Source organism: Oenanthe melanoleuca, chromosome 4A (genome assembly GCF_029582105.1).
Source record: "Oenanthe melanoleuca isolate GR-GAL-2019-014 chromosome 4A, OMel1.0, whole genome shotgun sequence".
Taxonomy (NCBI): domain Eukaryota; kingdom Metazoa; phylum Chordata; class Aves; order Passeriformes; family Muscicapidae; genus Oenanthe; species Oenanthe melanoleuca.
In genome coordinates, this window is record NC_079338.1 from 18,221,378 (window position 1) to 18,240,141 (window position 18,764).

The 18,764-nt window shown below is 42.6% G+C and overlaps 1 protein-coding gene across 5 annotated transcripts in view; it reads left to right on the top strand.

The window, feature by feature from the left end:
• The first annotated feature begins 6,861 nt into the window (after positions 1–6,861).
• DIAPH2 (diaphanous related formin 2) overlaps positions 6,862–18,764 on the top strand; it is a 164,022-nt gene continuing 152,119 nt past the window's right edge. For all 5 annotated transcript variants that reach the window (XM_056491013.1, XM_056491012.1, XM_056491014.1 and 2 more), the window contains exon 1: positions 6,862–7,124. In XM_056491013.1, the coding sequence (XP_056346988.1) occupies positions 7,008–7,124 (117 nt within the window). In that variant the 5' untranslated portion in view covers positions 6,862–7,007. The remainder of the gene's footprint in view (positions 7,125–18,764) is intronic.

Sequence of the window (18,764 nt, forward strand, 5' to 3'; positions counted from 1 at the left end):
TTTGTCCCATCCTTATCACTGGAGTGTTGTGCCACCCTCCTGTAGTGCATTGAGCAGTGGAACAAGCACCTGCCACGTGCAGGAGAGGGATTTGCATTGGCATCTTTGGATTCATACTGAAGGCTCAATAAAGAAGGTGATGACAAAGAGTTCTGGCCCAGAAATAAGTAATAATATCCACTGATAGGCTGAGGAGCTGAACTTGTCCTCAGCCTATAGACTTTGCCCTCTTTGCACAATTTCTTCTGACCTTCAAACAGGACTGTGGCAGCCTGGAGCACAGTGCTGGTCCCTGAGTCAATGTGGCAGCAGGAAAGGATAAAAACCTCACCAATCCTCACAACAGACTGTCACATCTCATGAACTTTTAGTGGAGAGTTAAAGGTGAGAGAAGATTACTGCTAGCCTGGCAATGTCTCACTGCCACATTTGTGCCTTTCCTTATGGCAGAACCAGGGACATGACAGGGGAGGATGAGCTCAGCAGACTAACCTGGCAGAGAAATATTCTTTTTTTTAATCTCTCATTAATTTTGTATCACAAAAACTGCTAAAAAATGGACTTTGCACGTGGATAAAGAGAGGGAAACATAAACCACTGCCACCCTGAGTCACCTCTTCTTACACTAAATGAAGTTTAATGTGTGTTCTCTTGGCTGAGCCTCAAACTTATCTTCAGCCACTTGTCTGATTAAAAACCAACAATTGTGCATGTGCAGGAGAAGATCAGAGTGAATCTTGCTTCTCACTCTCATTATTTTAGCACATTCATTCATGAAAAGGAATAAGTGGACAAGCAATGAATTATGATTTCAGGTTGCAGAATGTTGCTTTTCACCAGTACGTTCACTGTGAGCAATATTTAAGGAACTAATAGACACAAAAGGAAGAATAATTCAGAACAAACCAAAAATGTAGAAGAAGAGCAGATCCTTGTTTTCTGCAGTATTTTACACAGTCCCATCCTGCTGGATGACAAGGATGCATTATTGACTTCTGAGCCAGGTCTTCCCCTCAGAAAAGATGAACATGCAGCTGATTTCAGTGAAAGTTACTAGAGACTCTTAAGTTAAACCCAAATATTGAGTGAACCAAAATCAACATAGGGAGTACACCAGACCCTTCCCTGCTGAGCATAATTCTCATTCCTCAAAGCTGCAGTACCTGCTTTTCAAGATATTTAACTCAGTCTTTTAAATAATGTGAGGAAATTATATAATGAAATTAATTTACATGCTAAATAACTGCATCATATCCCTGGTTTATCCCCCTTGAAAGAAGCTGTTTAAATAATCCCACTGTTAGCTCCTGTAAAAGGACACACTTGTAAAATGTGTCCACTTATTCTCCCCAAAAATGGGTTTCAGTGCAGTTAGCACAGAGAAAGAAAAAAAAGGAAAAGAAAAAGGAAAAAGGAAAAGGAAAAACCTTTAGCACAGATGTGGCAATGGAAGTCCCACCAATAAATATGTGCTACCCAAAAGGGCAGAACAGTTAAATACAAAATAAAAATCCATCTCTTTCTAGCAAGTGAAACTATAATTTATATGCTGAACAGGCAATGACCACGGGTGAACATTCCACAAGTTTTTATCTTATTCTTCCATTGAACAATTTGAACAAAGATTTCTTAACACAATCTTTAGCTTTAATCAGGCCTATTTTTGTCCATCTGCCTGCAAGCTCTTCATTAGCATGACTAATGCCTTCACCATGTGCATTATTTCCATCAAAATGAACTTTATTTCCACCCAGAAATCTGCTGGTTGAAGTATGGGCTATGGAGAGAGGCATTTCAAGCTACTCCACTGATAATTATTCATTCCCTGCACTGTAGAATTCTTATTTGTTGGGGGTTTGTATCATGCAGAGAAATTATAAACACTGTGATAGAGTTTTCTTTGTAGTCAAAATAAACCAAGCAGGAAAGTTCCCAGCCTGACCATTAAATGCCCAGTTTGGTTCTGTGTGCTCTGAGCAGCCCTGGGCAGCTACAGAAATGTGGTTTATTAAGAGAATGGCTGTGGAATTTAGTTTTTGTGAAAAGCTGTGAAGATGTACAAAAGCAGGATAAATAGAAAGGTCTCTGGTGCTGAATGTGATCAAGGGAAGCCTTGTAGTAAATAAAAGGAGTTTATTTTCAACTCTTCAGTCATGTTTGAGGAGCAAATTGTGCTGGGAGATATAAGCATCAAAAGATGTTTTCTAAACAATTTGGGGAAGATCCCACAGGCAGAAGAGCTGTGAGCTCAGCCATGGGGCTGTGGGGAGATGTGCAGAACACAGAGAAAAACCTCCAGGAGCCTTCAAGGGGAAAGAAAAGTCTCAGTGTGAAGAACCAGCTTTTCAGTTTCCTTCTGCAGAACTGCAGGCAGTGACAGAACTGCACTGTCAGACAGACAGAACAGAGGTGCTGGGTGCCTGAAACACCAGGGATGGCAGAAAAAGAGTAAAAAATGAAAAGCTTTTACCAAGACCTTGAATACTCTATTTAAATCCACAGTTTCTGTTGGGATTTGACCCTAAATCAATATATTGTTAAAAACTGTAAGGTAGGGTAGCACATATGAATAATAATATTTGTGTGTTTAAAAACCGGGATAGAGTGTTTAGTGGCAATGTGAACATTTGTTTTTTTCCTCTCTGTAAAAATCATCTCCAATTCTTTCAGGTTTGGAAGAAAACTCATAAAGTATTATGAAATATAAATGTGTTTTAGTCACATAGAACAGTTGTGTCCTAGAATATAAAATGTTGGGAAAAAATGGAAGTACTGATGCAAAAAGTTCTGATTATTCTATGGAATGGGACACTTGGAAGGTAAAGGGAAGAAGAGAGAACCAATTATTAACTAATTACCATTACTTCATATATCAGCTGTTTGCTTCCTTTTTCTTGTGGGAAAAATCCAAAATCAAGCAATATAATTTCTTATATTTTTTATATTGTCTTCTGAAATAATTCTGTGCTATTTTTATACATCCCTTGTTTCTAAAAAAGAATGAATGGAGCAGGAACTATGTTTCCTTGCTGTTCTGTTAAAACCTAAAATAGAAAATCTTATGGAGGAGATAAACCTCATTGGGCTCTAGAATTATAGACTGAGTGGTCAAAATAGAGAAAAGAGTAACAACACAATTCACCTAAACCAGTTCATTGCTTCAAGGAGGGGAAATGCTTATAACAGAGAAATAACATTTTTAAAAATGTAAACCTGTATTGATGTTTTGTTTCCTAAGTATTAGGGGAGCCTGGCCTGGAGTAAATTAAAATCTCTAATGATTTTTTTTTGCAAATTAAAACAATTATTCAGTTTAAGGAAAAAAGTGCCTTGTCACAAGTAAACCTCATATTTTTATTGTGTCATTAATAATGGTCTAGCTCATCCAGCTTTAGATTTTAAATCAGAGCTGGATTTAGTCAGCCAGGTTGAACTGGAGGTTTGCTGTAAGCACAATTACCTCCCCAACATATTCAACATGAAAGTTGGCTTGGAAGTGAAAAATTTCAAGGCCAATCAATGAGCTGTGGTGCAGCCACCTCCCAGCTGGCTCAAAACAAACCCAGCCATGCAGAATGAACCTGCCCAAGTGTCATCCTGAGCCATTGGAATGCTCAGGATCAGCCGTGGTTTTAATTAATATTTGTGATACTGTGCATGATTGTAATGTGAAAGGTCAATATAAATGTTTTATTGTACCTTGGAATCACTAATAAATTTTATATGTGTGTGATAGTAACTTCTTGTGGCTTCATTTATAGAAACACTATAGAATGTTCAGTTATTGCCTCTAGAAAGCCAGGAAATTATGGTTTAGATTAAATAAAGCTTTAGCAAACAAATAACTCTTCGAATTATCAGTGAGTGGATTTTCTGTGGATTTAAGTTTGCAAATAAATAATATTTATTAAGTAGTCTGAGAGAGTATTTTTTAGAAAGTGAGGTCATTTTGTCAATAGAGACTATCTATTCATATGCAATTAATGCTCTTCATTTATTTTAATTGCTTAGCAGTTAATGCTTCTAATCCTATTTTCCCACCTGTTAAGATAAGCTATTCAACCCCCTGCTTTTCTTGTTGTCATTCTCATGCACTGTAAACAAGCTTAGACAGATTTCCTTCTGAAGATACATCCAGGAATTTAAACAAATTCCTAAATGTATATTGATTCTAACAAAAATTGCAAAAAGGAGAGTAAAAACTGCCTGCAGGGATGACACTGATGAAGAAAAGAGCAAATCTTCCAGCTCAACAGGAGCTGGGGAAGGATTGTGGTGTGTTTTGTGTGGTACAGTGGTTGTGCTAATGACATAGAATTTCTGGATGAAAAGCTGGGAATGTACTGCTGGGTGACTTAGCAACATATTTCCTGTTTGTGGCTAAGATAAATACTATGTGTTTTCTCTTCTGGTAGCATACTGAGTAATTACTTTTTTTTTTTTTTTTTTTCCTTCTTTTTCCCTTCTAGTGCAGTTAGGACAAAGACTGTTAACTTTCTTCTTCAGTTCTAGAAATGTGAAGAACAGAAATTTTCCCAGGGACTGAAAACTGAGTCCCTGTTCTGGTGATCTGTCAGCTGCACTTTTCAAGCAGAAGCCTGTGCTTTCTCCAGCAAATGGAAATTGTACAAATGAATTATGAATTCTCATAAATCCAGAATAATTTTCCTTTTTGGATATGCTTGGAGTGAGTGCCTCCTGCACCCTTGCATGGTTGAACTTTCTGGTCTGTTTAGAGGAGGAATGTTAAGAGCTGTAAGGTCTCATATTGCTGGGTTAGCCAGTCATCCTCACAGGCCTATTTCATCAGTTCAGATCTAAAATAAAGCACATTTTGGGGATGTTCAGATAACCTCACGTTTATCAGTGTCTGATCACTTTGCTGTAAGGCAATTGTGTGATCTCTGTGAGCTGCTGTGGCTGTGGGACTCAATGGGACTGAGATTACACGTGAAACCATGAGGAGAAATGTCAGCACCTACAGAGCAGTGGCTTTTTTGGAGTTACACATTTGCAGTGTTGTGAAATAAATAGTTCTGAAATCCATTTGCTTCAGAGATGAAGCCAAGCTAAGAACAGTTTGTACAACTACTCGTTTCCACCCTCAGGCCACACTGTTGCTCTTGGAGTTGAGCCAAAATGCTGCATTGCTGCCAAAATGAGCTTTGTCTGCTTGCCTTAAGCAGTTGTGGTTTTCTGGGGGAGTTTTTTGTTTGTTTCCTTTTGGTGTTGAGGCTTCTCCATGGAATCTTTTTCTTACTGGGAGAGCTACATCATTTTTCTTCTCTCCTTTTGCTTGGAATTACCTGCAGAGTTTATATGGTCATAAAGGTCCTTAGTTCATAGATGGAATATTTGCTTCTCAACCCTGGAAACTGGAGTGGGGTGGGGGGAAGAACTAAACTGCAGCAGTATGACTAAAAACATTTTCAAACAGAAAAGAACAGGTTTTAACTTCTGCTGAGGAGGCTGTGAAGTGGATCTAATGACATGATCTACAGCAAGCTTTTCAAAAGCAGGTCTCCAGCAAATACTCAGCAACAATTTTAAGCCAAAGCTGAAAACTCCAACTGGAGACTTGCAAAGCATTTGTAAATCAGAGTTAAAAAATGACATAACTCTGCTAAGCAAGCAGGCATCTGTCCCAGGAGAGCAGGCAGGCCCAGGAAGGGGAACTAAGAGCAGCTGTGGGATGACTTTTGTCACATGATGCAGCTGCAGCCTGATGGTTGCACATCTCCTCTCCATCCCTCAGACAAGGATGCAGCAATTACAATGTACCAGCACTAAACTACAAATCTCCTGTGTTTTCAGTGATGTGTGGTGTCCCCACACCTGACTTTGGGGTTTTTTTAATGTTTTGCTAAAATCAGGAATGTGATCTGAGTTTTACTCCATCAAAACTAAATTAACTCAAGGCCTGAATGTACATTTGCTCCATTTTCTCAGTTTCTCACACGTGCACTTGCTTTCACTCACACCACAAGTTATTTTTGTATCTTGTGCCAGCTGCTCCTGAATCTTAGAGGTCAGTTCAATGTCAAGGTTTTACTGAAAAGCACTTGACTAATGCAGTATGAGCAGCATTGTGGCAAATTTAGCAAATTTGAGGACAAAAAGTTCTTGAGCACTTAGGAGTTATGCTGGACAAACAGTGCTATAGAATTTGGTTTAAAAACTCTTAAACTTGTGCATAGAGATGCCAGGCTCTTCTTCTGTTCTGGTTTTTGTTATCTTGTCCTTCAGATAAGATGGTCCACAAATGCTAGCAATCATCTGATTATTTTACACTATTCTGTGAGTTAGTTACATGAAAAAAAAAATAACATCCCACAGTCTCTATTTTAATATTATGCTACAATCTAAGATATATTTATCACACTACTATTTATATAAGCTGTAGGGTGCACACATAAATGGGCAGATTATACCAAAAGCAGTTAAGAATAATTATTTTAATAATTTTAATAATTAATAATTAATGTGATTAATAACAACATGCAAAAGCTCACACATAAATGCTAAAGCCACTACGCCATTGTCATTCAGCACATCCCCAGCAGCTGTGGCTCCATCCCCGGCCAGGTGAGGCGGGACTGCCGACACCTGGGCTGCGGGCAGGTCCGCCCAGGGCCGGGCTGGAAGCCACAGAGCGGGCCGGAGCTCGGTCCAGCCGTCCCCGATCCCGATCCCGATCCCGATCCCGATCCTGTTCTCGTTCTCGTTCCCAATCCCGATCCCGTTCCCGATCCCGAACCCCGCTCCCCTCAGCTCCGCCATTTCCTGCCGCGGCCGCAGTGCGCAGGCGCGCGCGCTCCGGCGCAGGCGCGCTGGCTCGGGCGGGCCGTGCGCGTGCGCGGCGGGGCCGGCAGCAGCAGCGGAGCCGCCCCGGGCGGAGCGGGCGCGGCCGCGGGCGCGGGGGGCCCATGGGGCCGGTGCGGCCGTGAGCGCTCGGCTCGGTCCGGTCCGGTCCGGTTCGGCTCGGCTCGGCTCGGCTCGGCTCGGCCATGGACGGACACGCGGCTCCGGGCGCGGGCGGCGAGGAGCCGCTGGGCTCCGGCAGGATGAACGCGAAGCGCGGCGGGCGCGCCGCGGAAGAGGAGAGCCGGAACAAGCCCAAGCTGGTGAGCGGCGCTGGGAGGCGGGCGGGGAGCGGCCCGGCCGCGGGAGCGGGAGCAGCAGCAGGAGGAGGAAGGGGCGCGGATGCGGGCAGCGAGGGGCGTGGGAGCCCTTCCGGGGATTAAAGGCTCCGCGTTCCAGCCGCCGGGGCTCCGCGGGGGTTTGGGGGCTCCTCGGAGGGACAGCGCCCAGAGGGGCTGGGCTGAGCGCGGGCCGTGGAATTCCCACGGACACGGACAGGGACACGGACAGAAACACGGACAGGGCCAGGGACACGGACAGAAACACGGACAGGGCCAGGGCCAGCGCTGCTCCCAACCTCTGCCCCGCTCGCTGGCCGCGCACGGGGTGCGGCTGAACCGCCTGAACAATCCAGAACGCCGCTGATCGTGATGCCAACCACGTGCTTACCAATGGAACCTCTCCCTTAATGGGGAAATGATTTTAAAAACTGGGTGGTTTCTTATTTATTTATTTATTTTTAATCCTCCTTAGGCCTGCAGTTTGTTTGTTGTGGCTGCACTCTTGGATTTTTTTACTGACACACCTGATATTTTGAAATGCAGGGGCAGCAGGTTGTATCTCACTCCATAAGCGCTGCAGTAGCAAAGGCAGCTGATGTGACCGTGTTCGCCTTTGGTTGTTTACATTTGTAAGTTACACGTGTTGAGTTTAGCGCAGTTCTTGCTTGTATTTCCAAGAGCAACAGTGTAGCAGACAGTGAAACTTCCCGAGTCCTCTCCCACGGAGAGCACTAGTTACAAACTTTATTCCACCTGTTGCAAGGGTTTCCCCCCATACTGGTAAAACTAAGTCAGTGTTGGAGTTCTCCCACCATGTGTTCCATTCATTGAGTGTAGAGCTTTTAGATAATTAGCCTGACAACAGCAGCTTGTTGCTTGTTCGGGTATTTTTCTTGTTTTGTTTGAGTTTTTTTGTCCCTGAAAATGAAGTTAGTGTATGGGAAGCTGGTAAATATATAACATTGAGGCACAGAAAAGTTAGTGGAAGTTATAATGGTTTCAGAGGATGACAGAAACTGGAGTGACTTGAGCTGCACGTGTATTAAAAATAACAATGTGTATCTTGGCAAAAGATAACCAAATGTGGTGTCTTGTTTTGTTTCATGGTGTTATTGGAAACAAACTGGTGTTTCCTTGCATAGGATAAACTTTGTATAAACAACTGGTTTGGGTGTATTTATACTGCCTTTACTGTTTCCTGCTAAAGAAGCTAAGAAGGCTGCCTGAAGATTCCTGCAGGGAACTGATTAAAAAATCACCCAGGGAAGTGCTTCTATTGGAAGCTGTGAACATAAATTTGAGTTTTGCTGTAGCAGAAGAGAGCTCTGTTCTGATAGAAATGCATAATTTGAAAAAAATCAAAGTGAAATGAGCTCAAAATTGAACAGGATGACTGGTCTATTCAGCTATTCTAGAATCACTATAATAAACTTTCATTGTTCCATTGAGTGGCAAAAAAGTCCATTATGTTAATATTTGACTTCTTTCACAGCAATATGCTTTTGTTTCTTGAGGGGGTGGATGATTGCAGTCCAGCAACAGCATGGATCAGAGCAGGGATATGTTGCTCAATTTAGAGTCATCCAAAAGACAGTTTTGCCCTGGGATAAGTGACTGGCCTTTGATATAATTGAGTGAGTGGGTTGAATAGAAAAGCAGATTTTTTTTTTTACTCTGGACATGATGGTATATAAACATGACATGAACAGAGATTTACTTTTGAGGGAGAAAAAGAAGTGGGATTGAGGTGTGCTCTGAATCGAGCTGGGGTGACTGGACAGCCAGGTTCATCAGTGGTTACCTGGGGTTGTGAGGGAAGAACAAGCCTGTAATCAGGGAAAGGCTTCATTCACTATACAGGAGAGAAATCCTGTAAAATTCTGCTGGCTTTAATTTGGGATGAGGAGTTGGTTCTGTGAGTCTGGCAATGCCTTCAGGCACTGGGAGAACATTCTCACTGCACCTCATCCCTGCTCCCTTCGTTGTGCAAGGAAGATAAAGGTGCATTTGGGACTTGTGGCAAAGCAGCCACACTGTTTGTGCCAGTGCTGAGCTGTCACTGAGCTCACATACAAAGTTCTTCTCTGGGTGTGGAGATTTTCTTGGTTCATCTTTGTGACTTACAGTTCATCGAGTTTCAGAGATGAATCAACCTGTGCTGTGTCATGTGCTGGGTGTAATTCAGGAGTTTGCCTCTTCCCAGAACTTCTCACACATCCAGGGGAGTGCTGAGCTTGGTGGGAGAGCATGTGCAGCTACACAGAGAGGAGGAAGTATTTCTGGTTCCTGGCACAGGAGCTGAAATTAGGCAAATCCTTGGGAAGAAGTCCAGAAGAATGATTTTGACATGATAAAAATGGCTCTAGGTGACAGAGGGCTAGGAACTGAAGTCATTATCCTGAGGGAAGGGAAGCTAGAATAGAAAGGTGCAAGGTTTTTATTTCCTTGTTCTCTTCATCTGAAACTAGAAGGTGTGCAGTGCTGCTTGGCCTGCAGAAGTGCTCTGGTTTGTTTGGGGGGGTTTAAGGGCTGCAGCCTGATCAATGGCACTTGTTCCTGGTTGACAGGAAGCAGGACTGGGCTGTTGAGAGAGAATCTGTGAAAGAAATCAAAGCTTTAAAGTGTTTCTCTGTGAGACAATTGGTGGCTGTGTACACACACAAGTAATTGAAGGTGAGCTGTATCAGAACTACTAATTCATTTCTTTTCTGCTTTAGGTGGTTAGGAGAGGTGTTCAGGTTTCATGCAATGTTAAATGTGACAACTGCACAATGAGAATTCAGTTCCAGTTTTTATAGTAGTAGTGAGGAAACTGGAGTATTTTACTGAAGTTTAATATCAGTGTAGTGAGCACCTGGACTCATAGCTGCTGCTGAGAGAGCTCTGGGTTGGTGCTTGAATTTTGTTTTTTTCCTCATTTTTTGCTGCCTTAAGGACTAGAGGCTGGAGTAAGTGCCTGATATTTTTGTCGTCATTTTTGTTTGCAGTGAAACGAGCAGAAAAAAATCGAAATTGTTTTGGCAAACAATCATCTGATCTCACGTCAGCCCTGAGAATAGGCTGGCAGGAGTGGCAGAGAGCAGCTCCATGGCTTTGGCAATGTGCTTGTTTTGCTTGTTTTAAAGCATGCCTGTTCTGCTAGGGCAAACAGACTAAATTAAGGTTGTCAGGGAGATTGCTGGGATTCCTCTGCTGGTTAAAGCTTAACTCAGATGTTCTTTGCTCTCCTCCACACTTCAGTCACATGGGAAATGGATAATTCTGTCAGGGACCTGGGAAGTGGGAAGTGCTTGTGATGGCAGCTCTGGTTTGACAGGGCTGGTGTAGCTTACCAAGGGCTTGGCAAGTTGAGCATCTTTTTGGTTGAGAAGTTGAAGTCAGACTTTTGACAGAAGTTGATGGCAGAAGAAGGGGAGACAGAGGTTGTAAAAATGAGCTGGAGAGGTTTCTGGAGAGGAGACTATAAGGGGAAAATAATTTGAGAGGGGTAGAGAGCCACTGAAATCATTGCTCATGGAGGTTTTCAGGTTCTGAGCCTGGATGGAGTCTTTAGCATGCTGGGAATTTGGAGAGTGACCCTGCTTTTTGGGGAGGAGTTTGGACTGCACTGAGTAAAGAATGATCCTTTCAAACACCTGTGGTTCTGAGTCAGCATGTGAAGAGAGGTGCTGTAACAGGAGTGCTCTGAGTGTTAGAGCTCTGTCTAACTAGAAATTAACATTGAGATAAAGGTGTTTTAAATTCAAGTTCATGTCTCATGTCAGTTTAGGATTAGCAGAAGCACGTGGTGCCAGTGCCATGCTGACACACTGCTTTAGCCCCAGGTCCCTCCAGGTCTGTGTGGGAGCTGCTCAGTGCAGGATCCTGCACTACTACAAACCACATTTCTGAAAGGGGCTGCCTTCTGAGTGTGATGTGGCCTTTTAAATTACACAACATCTTTCTCCTAATCTGATTAACTTGCAAAACAAATTGTTAGGGGGAAGAGAGAGCTCCTTTAATTGGAGAGCAAGTGGATTCGGTGATTCACCCAAGGAGCATCTCATATTTTGTTTTAAAAGCAGAAATTGTTGTGCTTAACACTGAAGTCTTTTAAACCTCATGAGCTTTGAGATGAATCAAAAACTAGGAACTCAACATTCTGACTAATGTGCTGTAACCATAACCTGGCATCAAACAGTGGGATAAAAGTTTTATGAAGTAGCTTTAAAGCAGAAATAAGCTGAGTGTGCTTGGGAGAGGCTTCCCAGCTGTGTTGCACCACCCATATCAGTGCAGTGATTTAAACTGTGCCTATCAATCCCTGTCAGACTGTGTGCAGGACCAACAAAAAAAAAAAAAAAAGCTGTGTGTTTCTTGCATGACTCCTTTAGATACGTGTGTACTGCATACATGAACTATGAGTCAGGTTGAGCAGAGATTTTTGGCAATCAGATCAGATGTCTTCCATTTGAAATCAGTGTCTGAGTGAAATCTGGGCATGCCTGCAGAGAGTTCTTGTTTCAAGTGTATGCTTGAGGAACAAGTGTACCAAAATGTTTGTGTTCTAGAAGAGTCTTGGTCTTACTAGATCAAAGTCAGGACATTCAAGGTGAAGTTATCTAGGGTGCAGCCATGACTGGAGAGGAAAGTGAATGTCTTATGAAACTTCTGTTCTGAGGATTATCCTGGTCAGGCACTGCTGCTGCCATGGGAGGGGAGGACATGCTTGGTGCTGATGTTTAGGTGAATGCTCCAGCTCTTAATGGGAATTGCTATTGACACTGTTTAAGTGATGTGATAGAGACAGTGATAAGCCTGTCTGTGGTAATTAAACTTCCTGAGCTTCTTGTAAGACAAAACCATAGAGCACTTCTGTTCACTGCAGGAAGCTTTTCTAACAAAGGCCATTCCACCCAGGCCCAGTGAAAGGCAGTGCTGAGAGCTGCCAGTGTCACAGAGATGTGAGTGGTGATTCCTGAGCCTGCAGAGCTGCCAGTGTCACAGAGATGTGAGTGGTGATTCCTGAGCCTGCAGAGCTGCCAGTGTCACAGAGATGTGAGTGGTGATTCCTGAGCCTGCATTGCTGCCAGTGTCACAGAGATGTGAGTGGTGATTTCTGAGCCTGCAGAGCTGCCAGTGTCACAGAAATGAGAGTGGTGATTCCTGTGCCTGCATTACTGCCAGTGTCACAGAGATGTGAGTGGTGATTTCTGAGCCTGCATTGCTGCCAGTGTCACAGAGATGTGAGTGGTGATTTCTGAGCCTGCAGAGCTGCCAGTGTCACAGAGATGTGAGTGGTGATTTCTGAGCCTGCAGGCAGTGTGGTTGGTGCTGAATGTCCAAGTGCTCAGGGCTGAACTTTGCTCTGGTGTCACAAGTGGCCTGTAAAGCTGGCCAGTGACACTGGGGTTGCTGGTGGCCTGGCAGAAGGACAAGATCTGCCTAAAAACATGGAGTGGGTTACAAGATGACTGCATCATTTTCTGCATCACTTGCAGTTCTCTAGAAGTAAACAATAAAGCAGTAGTGGCTAATGACACCCCTCTGATTGTCTTCATCCCTGTCCAAAATCAGAGTACAACAAGCAATGTCAGTTGCTGCTGGAGCAGCTGACAATTTCAGTTTGTTCTCCATCAGTTTACTTGTTCAACCTTAAAGCACAAGAAATTAGGAAGTTACTGAAATGAATGGTTTTGTGCAGTTGCTTGCAAGTGGTGTATCATCATTCCCTACACACAGTATTAAAAAAAAAAAACAAACAAAAAACAAACAAAACAAACAAACAATGCAGTAACTTTGTTTAGGAGGAACTAAGGGTTTTTTCTTAAAATCAGCTCTGGTGAAGGAGCAGATGATTTTGAGAGATTAATAATTGAAAAAAAAAAATCCTCTTTAGTATTTGTGTAGCAATTGATAAAATTCCAGAAAGGCAAAGCTAAACTTTTGTATTGGTTTTATACCAAAATGATCTTCAGTTCTTGTGAATGAAGTGGCTCTTTGCTGGTGGAGTGAGCACCTTGAGGATTCCCTCTTGCAGGTGTAGCTTCCTAACAAGTAGGTAGGTGGGATGTTGTGTGCAAGACAGATATATTACACCTGGTAACAATTAATTGTATGGGGAAAGGGGTGCCAGTTAAAGAAGTGGCTTTTTGGGGAGCAGTGGGGTCTTCAGCACTCTCCATGCTCCCCTTGCTCTCTGCTGACATCAGTTTTGTGTGGCAGTGGGACAAACAAAATCATGGAAATGAACCTGTCAGAACTCCTTTACTATTTGCTTTTCTTTGATTATTTGCTGGAACTAAGACGACTGGAGTTATGGCACATTATATCTCCTGTTGTACGAATTTAAAGTTCCTCCTCCAATCCATGGAACTGTGTCTGCTTTTCAGCCCTCTTCTCCTGCTGGCTCTTTGGGTGGACATGATGATGGCAGCACAGATGTGAGAAGGGTCTGCTGTGGCATTGGAATGATTCTGTCATGGACATCATGTTCTAAATCATGGCCTCTTGTGATTTATAAAAGCAGAGAAATGCCTTGCAAGGTCAATTCTGGAACAAGCTGACATGGGAATTTCATGGTTAATACAGCTCCTGAAGGTTTTTGGTTCACCTGGGTGTGGTAATATTTGGCCTGAAGGTGAAGTGCAGAGTGTAATGTCACCACACCTTGTGTGTTGTGTAAGGCAGAGTGTTCTGAAGAGTTTCTAATGGATCCAGGCTGCTCCTGTGTAAACAGCAAACTCGGCAGGGTGAGGGAGGGGGAATGGCAGGTGCTGCTTGTGGCTTTCTTCTGGGGTTCCCTTCCTTTGAGTGATTCTCAGAGAAAGTAATTGGAGAAAGTAATGAATCTGGTGAATGTCTGTGTCTGCTGCCTGCAAGTGTTCTCTGCATGGTGTTACTGAAAAATTTAATTTATAACAGTTGAAACTTGTTTCAGAGGTGGAAAAAGTGTAAAAGTGACTGATTGAAATCAATGCCATTGGAAAAAGTCCTGCCTTGTATTCCTTAGTGATTTTTTGTGTGTGTAAATATATATATTAACACACTTACTGCTGCCCTAGTGGAGTGATGAACTTTTCTTTTTATAACAAGACCCCATTAACATATTTAGTTTGTCCCTTTAAGTGAGAATAAATACAGAAGAACATGTTTGAGGATTGCAGAATTTTGAGTGCTGCTGCCTTGCAGTTAGGAACAAGTTTCTAAATAAAAAAAAATTAAAATATTTAGGGCATAGTGCTGTAGAATCCCAACCCCTGGTGCTGCAGGATTGTTGCTGTAGAGCAGCTGGAATTTTAGTTTCCAAAGGCTGAGAGAATTGCAGGAATTTCAGGTTCCAAAGGCTGAGAGAATTGCAGGAATTTCAGGTTCCAAAGGCTGAGAGAATTGCAGGATTGGTGGGTGCAGCTTGGTTTGAGGGACACAGGCCTGGTTCTTTGTGGTCAAACATTAATAACTTTGTCCTGGCTGGAGTGACATAAACAAACTGCACGTGTGTGGCCATGGAGATGAGAGGAGATAACCTGAGACCTTAAATGTCCCCATGGACACCTTTTGGTCACAATTAGTTGGTTGTGTGTCCACAAGTGGCTCTGTATAAATTCAGTTTGGGCTCTCAGGGATGGTGGAACAAGGCAAAATAAGTACTTTGGTCAGGAAAAATATTAGTTCTGCACTTCATTACTCCTTAATATGGCAAGAGCTAATGATGGTGGTTATAATGACCTTTAAGGATGCCTGTGGTTGAGTGTTTTTTAATGAGGGTAACTTTGTCAGAAACAACATGAGATTCATTAGATTCTGGCCCCTAATAACAGAACACAAGCTGATAATTCTTATGCAGTAGAAAGTTTTCTGCTTTTCTGTCTGTATTTTGGTTCTTCATGTTCTTTCTCTTGCTGTGAATTATTTTTGTCTATGAAATTTGAGTAACTTCTGAAATCCTTTGGTTTCATAATGGAGCTGTGCTGGGTGTTTGCATTTGCAATTGTGTGAGTACATGAGTAGATGAGAACTTGACAGTTTTAAGAGTTGAGGTGGTTGTATGTCCCAGCTGTATTAGAACAGGGAAGAATTTCTATAAAGGAGAAAGAAGACAACACATCAGGCTGAGAACAGACACTGGTGCCATGTGTGATGTATCTGGTGCCAGGCACGTTTAGTGGGGCAATGAAAGACAAAAGGTTTGAGCACACAGCCTGGGGCTGGGAGGGAAACCCCAGTGAGTGCTGAGTTCAGGGCTGACACACCATCCTTGGGCTGCCCCTCTGCCTCAGCTACACTGTAGCTGTGCTATCTGCTTTGTACACTCTGAAGGAACTTTACAGTAACAAATTCACAGCAATGAATTTTGTTTTCAGCCTTCAGTTTATTGTAGCTTGGTGGAGATACTCCCAAGCTAGAAAAGTAAAGTGCAGCAGAAGGCTTTGGTAAAATGTAAACCAGAAAGGCAATTTGCATTTTTAATAGGCATTCATATTTGAACTTCAGGCAAAGCTTGGGTGGATAGGACTGGCTTCCTAAATCCATTAGAGTTAGTTTATAGTGTTCTGTGACTCAGACTAATTCCTGAGCAACTTCTAAGATTAGCAGCTATCCCATCAGTTAACATTCGATATTTCAAAAGAATTGTTATGTGAAAAACTTTTCTAAAATTCATGTGAGTGTTCTGGGGTAGCCAAAGCACATTTAGCACTTTAATATTAATATTATTTAATATCAATAATAACCATCATTTTATCACCTTTAGGAGAAAATAACAGATTCTCCATAATCTATGACAAGTTTCTCTAATTGTCCTGAGTTCCAGTTTCTTTTTAATAGGGTCTCTCACCTGTACTGAAGTCAAATGATACTATGGGATTCCTCATTTCCTACAGCCCCAAAGGACAAATCATCTTGTAAGGATGCTGCTATAAACAGGAAAGAATAGGGAAAAGAACAGAAAGACCTCGTGTGTGCCACAGCAGCTGTACATTGTTTAACCTGATATTTGCCTATTGAGTTACTGTGGTCCATGCCTATGGAAATTATTCCACCTTGAATTCCAGTTCTTTGAGGAAAACCCAGAGTTCCCTGCTATGACAGCAGCACTACTCATTTTTCCAAGTTTTAGAATTATATAATTTATTATTAAGGGTGAAAAAAGTGACTTTACCATCAACTTATTGTAATGTAGGGAACAAATACTGCTCTGAATAAGGATTTGCTCTTTACTAGTAGGTCTGTCTTGGAAGACAGACAACATTATTGTAAGAAGTTCTTGACATGATCCCTGTGACCGTGTTCCAAGTCTGCTGAGTACAGACAAAATGAATGTCTTCACAAGGAATCCCAGCTCCTTTGGCTCACTGCATCCCTTCTGCTGCCAGTTTGTTTGTGGGCTGTGTTTTGGTTGGTTGGATTTTCTTACTACTTACAAAACAGCCCAAACAAAGCAGATACACATGTTCTCATTTTCTCAAAGTCCATCAAAGGCAATGTATTCCATTTTCCAGGGACTGCCCAGTGCAGCTCCTGCAGCTTGCTGCCAGTGTTCTGCTTTGTTTTGAACTTTATTTTATCTTCTCAAATGGTTTTGTACAAAAATCCAAATGGAGTCTGACACTTATTTCAGTGTTTACTGTACCCACAAGAGCAAGAGATGTACTGCTCAACCACCAGCATGCAGTGAAAAATCTTACCAAATCTATCTCTGATAGAACAGCAAGAGAAGTTCACAGAACCTGAGCCTCTCCCTGTGCAGGGGTATTGGGCTATCCTTGCATACACTGTCATAGAAGAAGCAAGTAAGCAGAAATGGAAAAAAAAAAGTATTAGAGGTGAAGAAATTTCTCTTCTGCTTTATTTTTAAAGATAATTACAAACCAACTCTGTCAAGTTGCTCCTCTCAAGAGAAAATACTTAGTTTACAACAAAAGATTAATTCCATGTTCAAAGTATGTGATTGTAGTTAAAAGGGTAAAAAACTAAGATTGCAGTTCAGTCAGAGCAAAGGTGAATCTTGTCATGGTGGAAAAGGTGTCTCTTGAGGAAGTGAGGCAAAAAGGAAGCCTATTCTCACTCCTCTTCATTGACCCAACTCTCAGCTTTAGAACAGCTCTCACTCAGTGCCAGCAGCTCCAGTGACAGAGTGAAAAGCTCAGAACCTGCACTCAGGAGTGCCAGGAGCAGGGCCAGGAGATGAGCAGCAGTTCAGTGCACATCAAGTGTTGCTATCCAGCAGAGCTGCTTTGTGCTGCCTGTGATGGAAGCAGAGAGCTCAATCCCACTGCTTGTAGCTAAGCATAAAATTGAGATAGAGTCTGCACTTACTGTGTCAGGAATTGTTTTGACATAGTTTTTCCAGTTTAATTGTTCCAGAATATTTCAAAAACACTTTGCAATAATATTATACCAAAAAAGCAAAAGCTGAGTTCCCTAAAAACTCAAAGCTCAAGTCAACCACATTTTTGAAAAGCAAGCAGCAGAGATGCAGTGCTGTGTGGTTCTGCTGGGCACACTTTGCAGGAGAGCAACTTGACTCTTTCCAAAGTCTTAATTTTTAGATTAGACTTTTAGATGCAAAAGTTTTAACAGCAAACTGTTGATAATTTGAACTGAGGAATGTAAATCTGTAGAGCAGTGTGAGGAGAAGCTGTGTTCTTCTGTAATGACAGTGATGCTGTCTCTAATGAAAAATGTGCTGCACTGTCACAAGGCACTTTTTTGAGATGCTCCAAGCAAAACCTGTCTTACAGGATGGCCAGATACCAGAGCAGGAGCCAGGTGCTGCAGCAGGGGCTGCATGGAGAGCTCTGAGCCCTGCTGCTCCTGGGCTGGCAGCTCCTCTGATATGGTTCATGTGGAAATGTTTGGATTTCAGCTGTAGCTCTGGAAAGTGCCAGAACTTCCTTCATTTGCCTCTGCATGGCAGATGTGTCTGCAGTTGTCTAACCTGACCTGGCTGTCCTGCTGCCACCCTTGCCCTGTGTCTCAGCCAGGGCACACCACCTCTGCTGGCTTAGACTGACATGGACCTGCACCTTTTGGAAAAAGCTTTTCATGTTCTCCTGTCTTTTAAAGCTTACTTACAGTGAGCACCAGGAAACCATTGTCTGAAAGAAACTTTCCAAAGCAGTGATGGCAGTTTGAGCTTCAAATTACATATATATGTATAAGGTTAGTTCAGTTGTCTTTTTCAAATCCTTTTGTATCTTCACTTACAAAGCTGATTAAATTGGCTGTTAGCTTACAGTGGTTTGGTTTTTTTTTTTTTTTTTTTTTTCAGTTTCTGAATTAATTTGCTCTTTTGTAAAACCCTGGCCCCTGGCATTTGTGAGGGGGGTGTCTGATATGATTCCCATGCCTCTGGCATGTGCTCCCTCCCCTTCTGTTTGGGAGCAGTGCTGAGGCATCTCCCAGCAGGTGATTAAAGAATTGGTGCCCTCTGCTGTTAATAATTTGCCAGCCTGGGTGACCTTGGGGCTTTACTTAGCATGAGGAACTGTCAAATTTATTTCTGGAGCATTGCTCATTTGTGGATGGTCATTCTCCTGGGGAAAAGGTGGAGAAATGGGGCAAAGCTGGCAGCTTCCCTCTGGGTGGTGCTGCCATCCTGCCCTGGGACTGCCCTGCCCCAGGGGTGCCAGCAGCTCTCCA